Source organism: Saccopteryx leptura, chromosome 6 (genome assembly GCF_036850995.1).
Source record: "Saccopteryx leptura isolate mSacLep1 chromosome 6, mSacLep1_pri_phased_curated, whole genome shotgun sequence".
In the NCBI taxonomy this organism is placed as follows: Eukaryota; Metazoa; Chordata; class Mammalia; order Chiroptera; family Emballonuridae; genus Saccopteryx; species Saccopteryx leptura.
Window position 1 is genome coordinate 1,294,944 of NC_089508.1, and position 15,419 is coordinate 1,310,362.

General features: G+C 61.5%; 1 protein-coding gene across 3 annotated transcripts in view; it reads right to left on the bottom strand.

Annotated features, from left to right (window-relative positions):
* MTA1 (metastasis associated 1) overlaps window positions 1–14,004 on the bottom strand; it is a 37,975-nt gene extending 23,971 nt beyond the window's left edge. For all 3 annotated transcript variants that reach the window (XM_066341455.1, XM_066341454.1, XM_066341456.1), the window contains exons 1-2: window positions 13,895–14,004; window positions 348–415 (exon numbers count right to left, since the gene is read on the bottom strand). In XM_066341455.1, coding sequence (XP_066197552.1) covers window positions 348–415; window positions 13,895–13,922 — 96 coding nt within the window. In that variant the 5' untranslated portion in view covers window positions 13,923–14,004. The remainder of the gene's footprint in view (window positions 1–347; window positions 416–13,894) is intronic.
* Window positions 14,005–15,419: the final 1,415 nt, after the last annotated feature.

Consider the following 15,419-nt stretch of genomic DNA (forward strand, 5'->3'; position numbering starts at 1 on the left):
TACGAGCCCTGCAGAGTATGCTCCTCAAGTGCGGCCACCAGGGACCCAGGTCTGGGCAGATGACCCTGGGGACGAAGCCACCAAAACGTCTGAGCAGACAGTGACCAGTCCCCTGCAAACCCAGCACGGAGGCTGTGCATGTTCTGTCTCATCTGCGGCAGCGGCCCCAGGAAGGGCGGGCACCCAGCCTCCCTGCAGGGCCTGGGCCCCGCACGTGCACGCACACGCACGCCTGCACGCACACGCACACCTGCACGCACACGCACGCCTGCACGCACACGCACGCCTGCACGCACACGCACGCCTGCACGCACACGCACACGCACGCCTGCACGCACACGCACTACCTTGTTGAGCTCCTCGATTCTCCGGATCAGGTATGGGTTGCTGGAGGAGTTCTCGAAGTAGACATAGTCTGCAAACAGACCCAGAGAGAGCGTTGGCCTGCGGTGAGGTGCGGTGCTGCTGGGGTCACAACCTCCCGCCGACCCAGGGAGCCAGGGGAGCCCTCACCCCCTCCCTGGTTCGCACCCTCAGATACAGAACAGCAGTGAAGGAGGTGCAGGTACCACCACCCCAGTGGGGAGAAGAGTTAACCAGAGTCACGCTGGTGGAGCTGGCAAGGGCCAGACACGAGAGGGCTGGGGGCACTGTGGCGGGGGCCTACGGCCCTCCCTGTGCCCCGTGCCCTGTGACTAGCTACCCCCCAGGAACTCTGTCCCTCCTGGGGGAGCCCAGGGGCCAGGGCAGCACCAGCCTGGATATATCAGCACCCCAAACAGTCCCCCTGGGCCCTCTGCCCTCCCCTCCAGAGGGAACCACGGTGAGCAGAGGCAGGCAGGGCAGCACGAGGCGCCCAGCAGCAGACCAGAGGGTGCCGGCTGCTGGGCCCCCCAGACTGCCAGGTTGTGCCCAGACAGACCCCGCGCTGGGGAGCTCGGGACGCCGGCCTGGCTGCCAGGACAATGCCGCTGAGGCCACAGGCTGTCCCCGGGGAAGGCCCGCAGCACCACCAGGGACAGCTCTACAGCAGACAGCCCAGCAGGAAGCTCAGCTCAGCTGGAACCTAGTCAAAGCCTGGATGTGCCCAAGTGCCGACACTGAGCACCGATTCAGCAAGCTGCACAAAGGCTAGCAAATGCCACAGGCCCCAGCCCGGCCAGCTCCACAGGGGGGTCCCAGCCGGGCTCCCTGGACCCTGTGGAGGGCCTCCTGCCGCTGACACGCCCCTGTGTGATGCACCTGCAGGCACACACGCGGGCTCAGCCCGCTGCCCACCCCGAGCCCCGGGGCAGTGCTCACAGGTCTGCCGGGCACGACCTGCACTTGGGCCGCAGTGACTGTGAACTCATGAAAATGCCAGGACACCTGACCAGGCCGGAGAGCTCAGTTGGTTGGAGCATCGTCCCGAAGCACAGAGGTTGCCGGTTTGGTCACTGGTCAGGGCACACACAGGAGCAGCTCAATGTTTCTGTCTCTCTCTCCCTCTCTACCTTCCCCCCTCTCTCTAAAATCAATACAATAATAAAACTTTGGGTATAAGTTGGGTATAAAATCAATACAATAAAACATGTAAAAAAAAAACCACACCAGGGTGCACTGAACGAGGACGGCTAAGTTTAATCTCATGTACGTTACAGCTCTAAGTGGTTCTTACAGAAAGGCCTCAAACCAATCGGTGAAGCTTCCATTCTAAGAAAGTAGAGAAAGAGCCAATCAACCCTAAAACAGTTACCCACACACGCCCCATTGAAACAAGGCCGCGTTCCCCGCAGGGGAGGGGGCACGGGCCGGGGGCGACTCCGTCCGCTGGCGGCCACTGGCATGGCGGCTGTGTGCAGAAAGCCAGCGGACGGGAGGGGTGAGTGCACAGGAGAGGGGCCCGGGGACCAGGCTGCCCCCGCCCCCCGAGCAGCCAGTCTCACTGCGGCCATCAGGCCTCGGGAAACGGGACAAAGCGTGAAGGTGGGAACCAAGGAAGCAGGAACCAGCACAGGTTCAAACAGGTGACAGTGGCTAGGTCAGGAGAGGAGAAGCCACAGTGACCAATGTCAGGACCAGCAGGAGACGCACACAGATGCCCCCTCCCCGAGCCCTCAGCAGGGGGTGAGGGCACAAGAGAGGGCTTGGTGCCAACAAATCCGACAACTCAGATGAAACGGACCAATCGCTTCAGAGACGTGATGAGCCAAGCGCAGGGGGGAGAACGGGCAACCCTGCACCTGGCGGAGAAGCTGAACCCTTCTTACAGCCACCCCAAAAAAGAACCCCCCCCAGCCCAGATGGCCTCGCTGGAGAATCATACCCAACATTTAAGGGACTTTTAACACCCATTCTAGCTCAGCTCTTCCAGAAAGCAGAGGAGGAGGGGACAGTCCCCAGATGACCCGAGGTCGCCTCCCTCTCAAACCACAGCCAGAGGACGGACAGGCTCACCCAGCACCCCGGCCGCAAACTCCGCTGCCCAACTGCTCGACACCCGAGCGAGCAGCGTGAGGGCGGCTCTGGGAACGGGCCGGTCCAACACTGAAAACCACAGCATCAGAACCAAAAAACCTGTCCCAGCAGAGACAGAAGGCCTGACAACACGCAACGATGTCCCCTGTCCCCGACAAAAACTCTCAGGCAGGGGGATCCCCAGACTGGGGGCTCACAGGGCCCTCCAGAAACACCCACGTCCGGCAAGTGTCACCCTCAGCGGAAACCACAAGCGGCTCCCCAAGCTCGGGACGCTGCAGGCCACCTCCTTCCCGGCCAGCTTGGTGGGCAGCGGGCGGAGAGCACGCAGGCAGGGGATGGAGAGAATGAACCTCCCTGTGCGGTGACGTGACCCCACACAGAAGTTCCGGGTCCACTGAACAGTGGTTACGGCTAACGGGTGAGCGTTCAGTGAGCTCATGGGAGACAAAATCAGGGTCTGAAAAGTACTGTCTAGAACCTCTCCAAAAATACTATATGAAACACTTGGATCAATTTCACAGACGGTCGACACAAGCTTCAAGATCCGGAGCTCTGCGCAGAGATGTGTATGCTGCAAACTGCAAAACTTTGCAGGTGTCAGGATCCCGGACCTCTTGGGAACGGGGGCGGGGGCATAAGCCCAACTGCGGGGCAGAGGCGACGCGGGAGCCCAGGGGCGGGGATGATGCGTTCCCACCAGCCCCCCTCCAGGAAGTCACACGTGAAGTAACCGAGTGCTGCTTTCTGTAGTGAGGGGCAGAAGCAAGTCGGTTTGGAGGAGGGTGCAGGTTTGCTCCCCAGAGCTATCCCGTCTCTACCAACCACAGCGTCCCCGTGTGAGCGCTGACGTGACGTGGCCCTCCGCGTGGTCCCTGCGCGTCCTTCCACAAACACTGCCAACTGCAGACACCTAGCCGCAGGCGTAGCGCGCAGCTGGGAAGGTGTGCACACTGAGACTGCTCCGATACCTTCCTGCGGCGAGCGTGCGGGGAAGGGGTCACCCACACCTGCACAGCCCAGAAGAGGTCTGGCCGCTGACCTGCTCTGGGAGCGTCCTTGTTGGTACATCTTTGCTCACCTGGGGACGTGGCCCCAAGTCGGTGCTACCAACGTGGTTTGTGGCGAGGCCAGAGGTCAGTCTGACCTCTGAAAGGCTGGGTACTGAGTGACTAAGGCCAGACGCACAGACGGTCAGCCACGACGACGTGACCGACCTCGGACACACAAGGAGAGAGCTGCTCTCTCTGTGTCCCGTCGCTTGGGGCTGGGACAAGAGCCCACCCTTGATGCCAGCGGGAGAGGCCAACTGGGCACATGAACCTGCCCCCCCCACCCCGTTAGGTCCTGGCGATCAGTATCGACCCTGAGCATGGTCCTGGGACCTGAACACCGCCGGCCAGCGCCCCCAGATCCTCGCGGTCGCCCGATGGGGAAGCAGCAGCTCCTCAGCAGCTGCGTGCACTTAGAGACAAGAGCGTCACCTGCACCCACAGAGGTCGAGGCCCAGCGAGCGGGCAAGCAGGGGCCGGCACCCACGTGTCCACTCAGAGCAGCTGCCCCGTTCTGCACACGGCGGTGGGAACGGGGACCTCCCCTCGTCTGAGCTCCCGATAATCAGGAAGCAGCTTGTGATTCAGATGTTACTTGTTGCCAGAAGGGCTTCACTGGAGCCTAAGCCTAGTTCAGGGTCACCTCAGTCACCTGCCAAGCACCCCGACGAAGGACCTGAGCGCGTGCGCGTGGCGGCGTTCAGCGACGCGGCTGGAGGGCGGGTTCCTCACTCGGACGCCCACCATCTCTGTTCTGAGTTTAGAAGACCACGGCAAGATCTGTCCCCTGCTGTGCCGGCCAGGCCGGGCCACCCACTTCTGCTTCCGGTCAACAGTCCCGGAACCGATGGCAGTGAAGCCTGCTGTCGGCTCAGCAAGTCACGACAGCGACACGTCTTCCACACGGGACTGCGGGCTCCTGAGCCGCCCACCTGCCCAGGCTTCGTGAATGGGCCCTTTCTTGTCTTAAGAGGCACGGTTCCCAGGGAAACAGGAGCAGCGGGAGCTGTCACACGAGTACATGGCGTGTGCGCGTGGACGCAGACAAGGGGATGTGAACACACGCACAGGATTTAACAAGAGAAGCCCCAGGATCACCCGCCTGGGAGCCGGAGGCCAGACACCCAGAGGCGGCTGGTGACTGGCCCGAGGTCCGAGGGTCAGGAACCAGGAGCAGCGGGGTCCAAGGCCTCCACCTCCCTGTGCCACTCGGACCCTCGACGGCCTGGGAGATGCCACCGTACTGGGAACGCAGGTCCCCTTCATGCCCCAGACTCAAATGCCCGCCTCTTGGGGGTACCTGCAGACGCGCCCAGAGGTCCCGTCTCACCGTCTGGCCCCTGCGGTTGCCGTCCCGTCTCACCAGGGTCTGCTTGGGCCAGCCCTAGGTCAGCGTGTCCCATGTCTCAGGAGTGCTCTCGGGCACTCGGGCCAGACAGACAGACAGCTCACGGCTCCTGCAGGAGCTGCAGGCTCAGCGCTGAGCCTGGTGTGGGCACTGGGCAGGACCAGGCGTGCTGGACACGACACACTGACAGCCACCGTCCCGCTAGGCCGGGGCGGGGGGGAGTGACGCGGTGGAGGCCGGGGCTGCCGTCTGTTTCCGTGAAGGTTGCTGGGATGAGATACAGTCTCTAAGTCTCCTCCCTGACTGCTCCCTCCCCCCACAGGGGGCACCCCGTCAGCAGACGCGCCTCCACGCACAGAGCCTGAAACCCACAACCTCCAAGCCCAGCCTCCGCTTCTCTCAGCGACGGGGCCAAGCGTGATGGTGACGGCGACCTGCAGCCCACACCCTCCAAGGACGAGCCCACACGGAGCTCCCACAGGCTGGGCCTGAGATGCGACATCGCGTGGCCCGGGCACTGGGGATGGCTCCTTGGCCTCTGCCTCAGGCGCTAGAGTGGCTCTGGTCGCGGCAGAACGACGCCCAGGATGGACAGAGCATCGCCCCCTGGTGGGCAGAGCGTCGCCCCTGGTGGGCATGCCGGGTGGATCCCGGTTGGGCGCATGCAGGAGTCTGTCTGACTGTCTCTCCCCGTTTCCAGCTTCAGAAAAATACAAAAAAAAAAAAAAAAAAGATAAAGGGCCCTGGCAGGTTGGCTCAGCGGTAGAGCATCAGCCCGGTGTGTGCAAGTCCCAGGTTCAATTCTCGGCCAGGGCACACAGGAGAAGCGCCCATCTGCTTCTCCACCCCTCCTCCCTCCTTCCTCTCTTCCTCTCTCTCTCTCTCTCTCTCTCTCTCTCTCTCTTCCCTTCCCACAGCCAAGGCTCCTTTGGAGCAAAGTTGGCCTGGGCGCTGAGGATGGCTCCATGGCCTCTGCCTCAGGCGCTAGAATAGCTCTGGTTTCAACAGAGCAACAGCCCAGATGGGCACAGCATCACCCCCTAGTGGGCATGCCGGGCGGATCCCGGTCAGGCACATGAGGGAGTGTGTCTGCCTCCCCGCTTCTTACTTTGGAAAAATACAAAAAAACAAAAGAAAAAGATGTAAAGTCCCCCCACACAGTGCACAGACACTTCAATGTGACCCCAATCAGAAGTCGCCGTGGTCCTGTGTCTTTCTGCAGAAACCAGCAGGCCCGCGCTGAGCTTCACACGACGAGAACCTGAGGTCCGAGGCCAGCTGGGCAGTTCTGCAAAGGGAGAGTCGGACCATCTGCACCACTGGATGGCAAGGCTCAAATAAAGTCAGGGACCCGGCCAGGGGTGCCCCTCACAGGGGCACAGGGACCCGGCCAGGGGTGCCCCTCACAGGGGCACAGGGACCCGGCCAGGGGTGCCCCTCACAGGGGTACAGGGACCCGGCCAGGGGTGCCCCTCACAGGGGTACAGGGACCCAGCCAGGGGTGCCCCTCACAGGGGCACAGGGACCCGGCCAGGGGTGCCCCTCACAGGGGCACACGCACACCGTGGAGCCGCCAACAGCCTGCCTCAGACACAGGGCACGTGGAGACAGGACAGACGGACTGGCATGTGGTTATGGGACATTTACATGCAAAAAAACAAGCAAAACACCCAGAATCACACAAAATGTAACTTCAAATGGATCATCAACTTCAAGCAAAACCCAAAGCCATAAAAATTCTAAAGGAAAACAGGATAAAAACCTTCATGACATGGCCCTGGCCGGTTGGCTCAGTGGTAGAGCGTCGGCCTGGCGTGCAGAAGTCCCGGGTTCAATTCCCGGCCAGGGCACACAGGAGAAGCGCCCATCTGCTTCTCCACCCCTCCCCCTCCTTCCTCTCTGTCTCTCTCTTCCCCTCCCGCAGCCGAGGCTCCTTTGGAGCAAAGATGGCCCGGACGCTGGGGATGGCTCTGTGGCCTCTGCCTCAGGCGCTGGAGTGGCTCTGGTCCCAACAGAGCGACGCCCCGGAGGGGCAGAGCGTCGCCCCCTGGTGGGCGTGCCGGGTGGATCCCGGTCGGGCGCATGAGGGAGTCTGTCTGACTGTCTCTCCCATTTCCAGCTTCAGAAAAATACACACACACACAAAAAAACAAAAACAAAAAACAACCTTCATGACCTTAGGTCAGGCACATTTTGTAGACACACAAAATGCACAAATTACCAGCCCCGGTCAGGTAGTCCATCGGTTAGAACATCGTCCTGAAACACGGTTGAGGGTTCAAGCCCGCCCACCTGGGAAGTGACCAATGACAGCATGACTAAGTGGGACAACAAATGACTACTTCTCTCTCTCTCTTTCTCTCTCCTTTACTCACTGTGTCTCTCTAAAAATTAAATAAAATTTTAAAATGCACAAAATTACTTAAGAGTTTGCAAAACACCTATCAGAATATAAAACAAACTCTCAGGACTCAACAATAAGAAAGCCAATGACCCCTTCAAACACGTGCTGGCGAGGGTGTGGAGAAAAGGGAACCCTCCTGCACTGCTGGTGGGAATGCAGACTGGTGCAGCCACTGTGGAAGGCAGTATGGAGTTCCCTCAGAAAATTAAAAATGAAGCTGCCTTATGTCCCAGCAACCTCACTTCTGGAAATGTATCCAATGAAACCCAAAACACCCATTCAAGAGGACTGACCATATGTGCCCCTGTGTTCACTGCAGCATTATTTACAGTAATCAAAATATGGAAACAACCTAAGAGCTCACCAATAGACAAGGGGGTAAAAAGAAGCTAGTACATTTACACAGTGGAATATTACTCGACCATAAAAAAGAACAAAATCTTGTCATCTGCAACAGCGTAGTTGGACCCCTAGGATGTTATGCTAAGTGAAACCAGTCAGTCAGAGAAAGACAAATACCATTATGACTTACTCATATGTGGGATCTAAAGAGTAAAACAAACAAACAAACAAGACAGAAACAAACTCCTAGAGACCCTGGCCAGGTAGCTAGCTCAGTTCGTCAGTGTCGTCCCCAGAGGCCAAGGTTGTGTGTGTTCAGTCCGTCAGGGCACATACAAGAATCAACCAATGAATGCGTAAGTAAGTAGAACAACAAACTGACGTTTCTGCCACAACCCGCTTTCCCCCCAACCCTTCCTCTCTAAAACCAACAATAATTTTTAGAGAGACAGACTCACAGACACAGAGAACAGACACTGACGGTTGCCCGGAGAGGGGTAGGGGGACAGAATAAAAAGGGTGAAGAGCCTGACCAGACAGTGGCGCAGTGGATAGAGCATCGGACTGGGATGCGGAGGACCCAGGTTCGAGACCCCGAGGGCGCCAGCTTGAGCGCAGGCTCATCTGGTTTGAGCAAAAAGCTCACCAGCTTGAGCCCAAGGACGCTGGCTCCAGCAAGGGGTTACTCAGTCTGCTGAAGGCCCGCGGTCAAGGCACATATGAGAGAAAGCAATCAATGAACAACTAAGGTGTTGCAACGCGCAACAAAAAACAAATGATTGCCCTGGCCGGTTGGCTCAGCGGTAGAGCGTCGGCCTAGCGTGCGGAGGACCCGGGTTCGATTCCCGGCCAGGGCACACAGGAGAAGCGCCCATTTGCTTCTCCACCCCTCCGCCGCACTTTCCTCTCTGTCTCTCTCTTCCCCTCCCGCAGCCAAGGCTCCATTGGAGCAAAGATGGCCCGGGCGCTGGGGATGGCTCTGTGGCCTCTGCCCCAGGCGCTAGAGTGGCTCTGGTCGCAATATGGCGACGCCCAGGATGGGCAGAGCATCGCCCCCTGGTGGGCAGAGCGTCGCCCCATGGTGGGCGTGCCGGGTGGATCCCGGTCGGGCGCATGCGGGAGTCTGTCTGACTGTCTCTCCCCGTTTCCAGCTTCAGAAAAATGAAAAAAAAAACAAAACAAAAAAAAAAAACAAATGATTGATGCTTCTCATCTCTCCGTTCCTGTCAGTCTGTCTCTGTCTATCCCTCTCTCTGACTCTCTCTGTAAAAAAAAAAAAAAAAAAAAAAAAAAAAAAGGTAAAAAGGGTGAAGAGACTGAGAAATACAAACTGGCAGTCACCTAACCAACCTGGGATGTAAAATTCTGCATAGGAAATACAATCTATAACATTGTAACACTATATATGGTACCAGGTGGATACTGGAAATATCAGGGGAATGCTTTGTAAAGTATAGGATTGTCTAAGCACCTTGCTACGCACTTGAAACAAAGTAACACTGAATGTGAACTGTTAAAAAAAAAAAAAAAGAAAGAAGCCAATAATGAAAACCAGGCAAAAGATCCGTGCAGACACCTGACCAAGGATACATGGACAGAAATAAAAACGCATGATGAGAAGCTGCCCACTGCCCCTCACCCAGGCAATGCAAACGAAAGCTGGACAAATGTCCCACGTCCAGCCCAATTCTGCACAGGTAGAAACTGACCAGGTCCTGATGCAGTCCAGAGCTGGAAGTCCCCACTTTACCAGCGGAGTGGGAGGCTGGGGCAGCCACTGTGGAAGCCTCCCAAACCACCTCCCCATTCCACAAGAAACAAGACCACGTGTCCACACAAAACTCTGATGGCAGCTTTACTCGGATCACCCTAAAGCTGCAAATCCCGCTGTGAACATCCTGGAAGAGGCTCAGGTCAGGAGGGTGGACCCACGGGCAGGGTCATGGGTCCCTCACATAAAAGCACTCCCTGGCCCAGGAAGCAGGTCCACACAGGACAGGGCAGGAGTCGGCCATAGCCTTGGCCTTAGCCACCCAACCTCCAGAATGTGACGTACATTCCCCTTGTCCATGAGACACCAGGCCACAACACTGTCACACAGCAACTCGCGTGGGTGAGGACACCCAATGCCCCTCGACTGCTGAACAGACTGTTTGGCACACCCACGCGAGGATTCCACCCTCCAGGAAAAGAAATGGACCACGGGGACAGGGACGGAACTCAAATGAGCTGCACTCCGTGACAGAGCCTGGTTCCCAAGGTGCACCCGTGGGACGGTCTCTAAGCGGAGGACACGGGAACCCAGACCCATCAATCAGTCCGGGAACTGGGCAGGGAGGGCGGGGCCGGATTACAGGCCCTGTAAGGCGCTAAGCTGCTGTAAGTAGGGGAGCCGAGCTCCTTAGAAGGATCATCTCCTCAGGCAGGTGGGGAACACAGAGCCAGGGATGGATGCACAGACCAGTCCAATGAGGAATGAGGTCCTGGTGGCCCAAGAAACCTGGAACTGCAGGGCTAGGGGGTGCAGAGAGCATGAGGCGAGCAAGGGGCATCCTGTGAGCACCTGAGGGCCTCTGAGCAGCCCAGCCCGGCAGCTGCCCGCCAGGCCCTCCCCAAGGGGCACACGGCACCATGAGCAGCAGCACCTGGCCGGAGCGCCCTCCCAGCCCTGACCCCAGCAGCTATAAGGACATAGGAGCACCCCTGGCCTGTCCGTCTGTGCAATGGGGCCCCAGGAGCCGAGGAAGGCATGTCATTCCCATCAGACGTGAGCCCACCACTGCCCGGTGGGCAGACAGGCAGGTGGGCAGACACGAGGGTGGGCAGACAGGCAGGTGGGCAGACAGGCAGGTGGGCAGACAGGCAGGTGGGCAGACACGAAGGTGCAGGGGAAGAACAGGACGTGTTAGAATTTGACTCTGAACGAGGCACCGGGGCCACCGCAGCGACCTGGGCAGAAGGCCTCAGGGGGTCCCTCCCAGGGGGTCCAAATCCGAGCAGGCACGCCCTACCTCAGCTGGGGGCCCCGCACTCCCCACCCTGGGGCGCCTGCCTCCGTCCCTGGTGAGCCCGGCACCCACGATCCCAGGTCAGGGAGCTGAGGAGGCACTGCAGACTTGCAGAGGTACCTGGCCCCCAAAGGGCCCTGCCGTGGGGATTCACTCCACACACCCCCCCCAATGACAGCTTCCTTTTTACAACCCCCCCCCCCGAACAGAACGGCCACACTTCTCTGTCAAAACCATGGGAGGCCCCGGGGCGGGCTGGTGAGTCCCGGGAGCACCTCCCTGCAGGCCGTGCACAAGCCAGGGACTCACATACACGTGTCTTACCTGGTCCAAAGTGGACAATAAACAGAAAAACCAAAGAGGCATCTGTGACAGCAGAGCAGGGGCCGGTGACATAGGAGCACAGTGGAGCCCCGTCCCTCACGGGAGACGCACCTCGCACTGCGCGAGGGGCACTCCTATCCCTTTTCTCAAGGATGCTTGTAAGAGTCAACTACCCAAAAGAATGAGTGTCAACTTCTAGCAACAGGAGAAAAATACCTGAGGGCAACCCGCCAGCAACACCGCTGTGGACCAGCCGTGAGGCTGGGAGGCCCGAGAAGCACCTCTGCGTCCAGTGCACAGCCACGCCGGCCCCGAGGCCTGCCCGGGCCCTCAGGAGGACAGGCCTAGAGGAGCAGGGGCCACGGACCCTGCCCGTGCGTGCCAGCCTTGTCCGGGCCCCACTTACCCGCCGTGCTTACAGCTGCCATAGACAGAAGGCCTCTGTCCACAGCCAGGTCACTTCCCCGGGAAGAGCCAGGCCCTGTCCCCTCCCAGGCTGAGCCACTCCACCCAGCTGGTCAGCTGGCACAGAGCTGCAGTCACACCTTTGCCCGCTCAGACATCTTCCCAGGTAACTGAGTTCTGCTAAGAATCTCTTAGTGCAAGTACGTCCAGTACAGTATTTGGGGCACACTTCGCGTCAATAATTTTATCTGAGGTTCAAATTGAGTTGGTGTCCTGTGCTTTCCTTGTAGAACCTGGCACCTTTGGAAAAGGCTCTGTTCTTAGGGTCCCAAGTGGAGACAATGAGGGGTCCCTGCACTGCTCCCCCAGGCTGCCTGAGGAGGGCGAAACCCTAGGCCACAATCTAATCAGAAACGGGGGGGGGGGGAGAATCTTTCAAACGCCCCCTCCCCAAGCAAGCTGCACCTTGAACAGGATGCCGAACTGCCAACACCCCCCCCCCCCAGTGTGGCCACCAGCCCTGCCAGGACCCGGGGGAAGATGCCCTCAGGTGTCTTGGGGTCCCATCCAGACACCTGGGCCCAATACAGTTCTCCCACAGGGACCAAGAGGAAGTTCTGAGTGGAGCCCGGGGTCACACCAGGCAAAGCGCCAACTCAAAACCAAGGGAGGGGACTCCAGGACACCCTCGGATGGGAGACATGCAGATCTGGGGCCGGCCAGGCCTCCCTGGAAGGAGCCACCGCAGAACAGAGATCCTTGTCCACATCACTGGGGAACCGAGGCACAGAGAAGACCTGAGGCCCAGGGCCACAGACCACACACCAAGGAAGAAAGAATGTCAGTGGGGGTCTGGGGGCCCATGGCTCCTGGCTGGTAACCTGAGAGGGCGGGGGTGGGCTGCAGGAGTCAGGGGGACCTCAGGCCAGGCAGGAGAGGGGGCTCTGCACGGCACAAACGTGGTCCCAAGGGGTGCAGGGGGACAGCAAGGAGAGGGGTGGCTGCAGGACAGAGAGGGGCCCTGAGGCACCGCTGGTGAGGGGGGTGCAGGTTGAGGGCCGCTGGGACACAGGAAAGTGAGTCAGCCCCGGGAGTGTGGGCAGTGGGGACATCGGGCAGCGGTGATGGGGCTTCCCTGGGGTGTGGTGAGAAAGCACCACTGGAGATGACTTTCCTGCCTCCCTACAAGTTCCCCAGGTGGGGGAACAGGCCCGTGCACCCCTGCCTGCTCCCCAGTTGTGTCCACCTGGGGCCTGCTGCTAAGTGGGGTGCAGGCCCCCATTCCAGGGCTGCTTCTGAGCAGAGAGAGTAGGGATGGGGGAGAGGAATGACAGCCAGCAGGTGCCACGTTGACCCACTGCACGGATGGGGGCCTGGTCACAGGGCTGGCCTGCCTGGATGGAAACGTGTGTCCCAGATACCTAGGGGCCAGCCGGCTGGCAAGGGGGCAACTGGAGACAGAGAAGATCCGGAGGGTGTGGACGGTGCCGTGAGGCCCGTGGGCACTGACGGCAGGAGGGGCAGCAGGGATACCCAACCTTCCCGGGGAGAAGCCAGCGAGACCCGCTCAGAACCGCTCAGAACCGCACGGAAACGCAGCGGCAGTGTCCCAGAGCCGCCTCTGCACAAAGTGGGGCAAGGCCCAGAGCCGGGGTTCCTAGACCTGGAGCAGGAGGAAGCCCCCCCCACCTCAGCCAGTTCAGCACAACCCCCCACCAGGACTGCGGAGGGTAGGGGACTGCAGGCCTCTCCCCAAACCCTGCGCCTCCCTGCTGAGCTGGGGCACCCAGAGGCAGTGAAAAGTTTGGGGGTGCTTTAGGAGCCTGTGGCTGAGGCCCCAGGGGGACCCTGCTGGGGAAGCCCCCAGCACACAGCTCTAATTCCCCCTGGGCTCCGGAAAGGAAGGCGGCCCAGGCCTGGGGCTGCCCATCGACAGGGGTCCGTGCCCCCAGCAGCAGTCCACTAGCCCTGCGGGGCCGGGTGGGGACCCCACGGCCCCGAGCGGCTCCCGCTCGCAGAAGGGCAGCCAGCACCTCGCCAGGCCACGTGCTCCTGCTGGGGGAGGGGGCTCGGCCAGGTCCCAGGCCCAGGCCCCGCGGCCGCTCGCTGCCAGGCCCGAAGGATGCTCCGGCCTCTACCTCCGGCCTCCGGCTCCTCCCCGGACCCCCCCCCCCGCCGGCCACGCAGGCGCCCCAACAGGTGGGCAGAGCGCCGCTCCCCGGGCCCAGGTCCGCCGCCCCCAGCGGCGCGGTCGGGGTCGGGCGGCGGCGCGTGGGGTGAGCGGGGCCAGGCCGGCGGCCGCCCGGAGAGGGGGAGGTGCGGGGCGCGCGCCGCCCGAGGGGAGGAGGGGCGCGGGGGCTGCGCGGGCGGCGGGTGGGGGAGGGGCGCGGAGGGCCGCGGGGCCCGGACCGGGCGCGGCGGGCGCGGATGGCGGCGGGGCGGCTGGGGGCGCGCGGCCCGGCGGGCGGGGTGCGGGGTGGGGGCACGGGGCCGCGTCGGGGCCCGGGCCGGGGGGTCCCGGGTGCGGGGCGCCGGCGGGCGGCGGCGGCCTTACCTCCGACCCTGTACATGTTGGCGGCCATGTCCGGCGGCGGCGGGGCCGCGGGCAGCGCGGGCGGCGGGCGGCCTGGAAAATGGAGGCGCGGGCGGCGGGCGGGGGCGCGGCGGGCGGGCGGGCGGTTTAAAGGGGCCGCTGCCGCCGCCGCCGCCGCCGCCGAGGCCGCGCAGGGACCGAGGCCGCGGGCGGGCGGGAGAGGAAGAGGAGGAGCGGCGCGAGCAGGGGAGGGGCCTCGGCGCCGTTACCGCCGCCGCCGCCGCCGCCCGCCCTCCCCGGAGCCTCTGGGTCGGTCCCTCCTCTTCCCCCTCTGGTCCTCCCCGGAGCCCCCCGGGTCCATCCCCAGACCCACCCTCCTGTGGGCTCCCGGGTGGGTCCTCCCACAACCCCCGGGAGCCTCTGGCACCCCCAGCGCCCCTGGCCACTGCTGTCCCCTCTGCACGCCCCACCCCAGCCCTTCGCGGGCCTCTCCCCCAAGCCCCCTCCCTGTGGACCTCCCCAAGTCCTCAGTCCTAGCCTGCCTCTGCCCTGAGCCCAGCAGCCAAGCCCTGGCCTGACCACTGCCCACTCTGCCCTTACAGGCCACCCTCTCCCCTCACCCTGCCTCCGTCCACCTCACACCCCGGCCCAGCCCCCATGGCCATGCTCAGGTGTGGGGCTGCCCCATCCCACCTCCCTGTGGCCACTTCCTGAGTGGCAGGGCCAGGGGCAGCCTCTGTGCCCAGAGAACACTCTCTGAAACAGCTTGAGACTGGGGGTCCGGCAGGTTTCTCTGGCCCAGACCCAGTGGGTTGGGGTGACGGTGTGGTGGGCTGCGAGGCTGGACGGTGTGGTGGGCAGCTTGTGTAGTGAGGAACCTGCTTCTCTTTCCTGCCCCCATCAAATCTGGGAGTTTCTGTGTATGTGGGCTTCTCGCCCCAGGTCCAAGGAGAGTCCAGTCCAGGTACAGCTGCCAAGACCCGGGTCACAGTGCTGCCCCGGGGTGGGGGTGGGAGGATTGCTCAAGGCAGAGGGGGTGTCATTCTAGCCACCGTGTGGACACAGGATAAACACTGCTCAGGAGCCAGAGGAGGTGGTGTTGGGGGCTCCAGAGGGCTGGTCTGAGCAAAACCTAGGGTTACTGCCCTGCTGACTCAGATGGGGTAGGTCTGTGGCTGGAGGAGGGGGATGAAGTCCAGTTTGAGGGACATCTGTGAGACATGGAGTAGGGCATTCAGGGAGTGGGGCTCAGGGGAGGCCCCAGGCTGAGCACAGGGTACCACGTGGTGGTGGGCCCTTGGGGACCTACAGAGTACTAACAATCAAAGTGGGTAGGGTCCAGAGCTGGTGCTGGATGGAAACCAAGCAGGGGTCCAAGGAGGGCAGTGGGCCGCATAAGGTTAGCAGTAGGACCACCGTTTTCTCGGGAACTTAGTGACAGGAGGGGGATGAGATCCCAAAGTGGGGGCGTGGGGGTGGAGAGATGCTCCCTCTCCACAGGCCTGTCCTCACTTCCTGGCCTGCATCTCCTCGGGAAGCGGAGTGG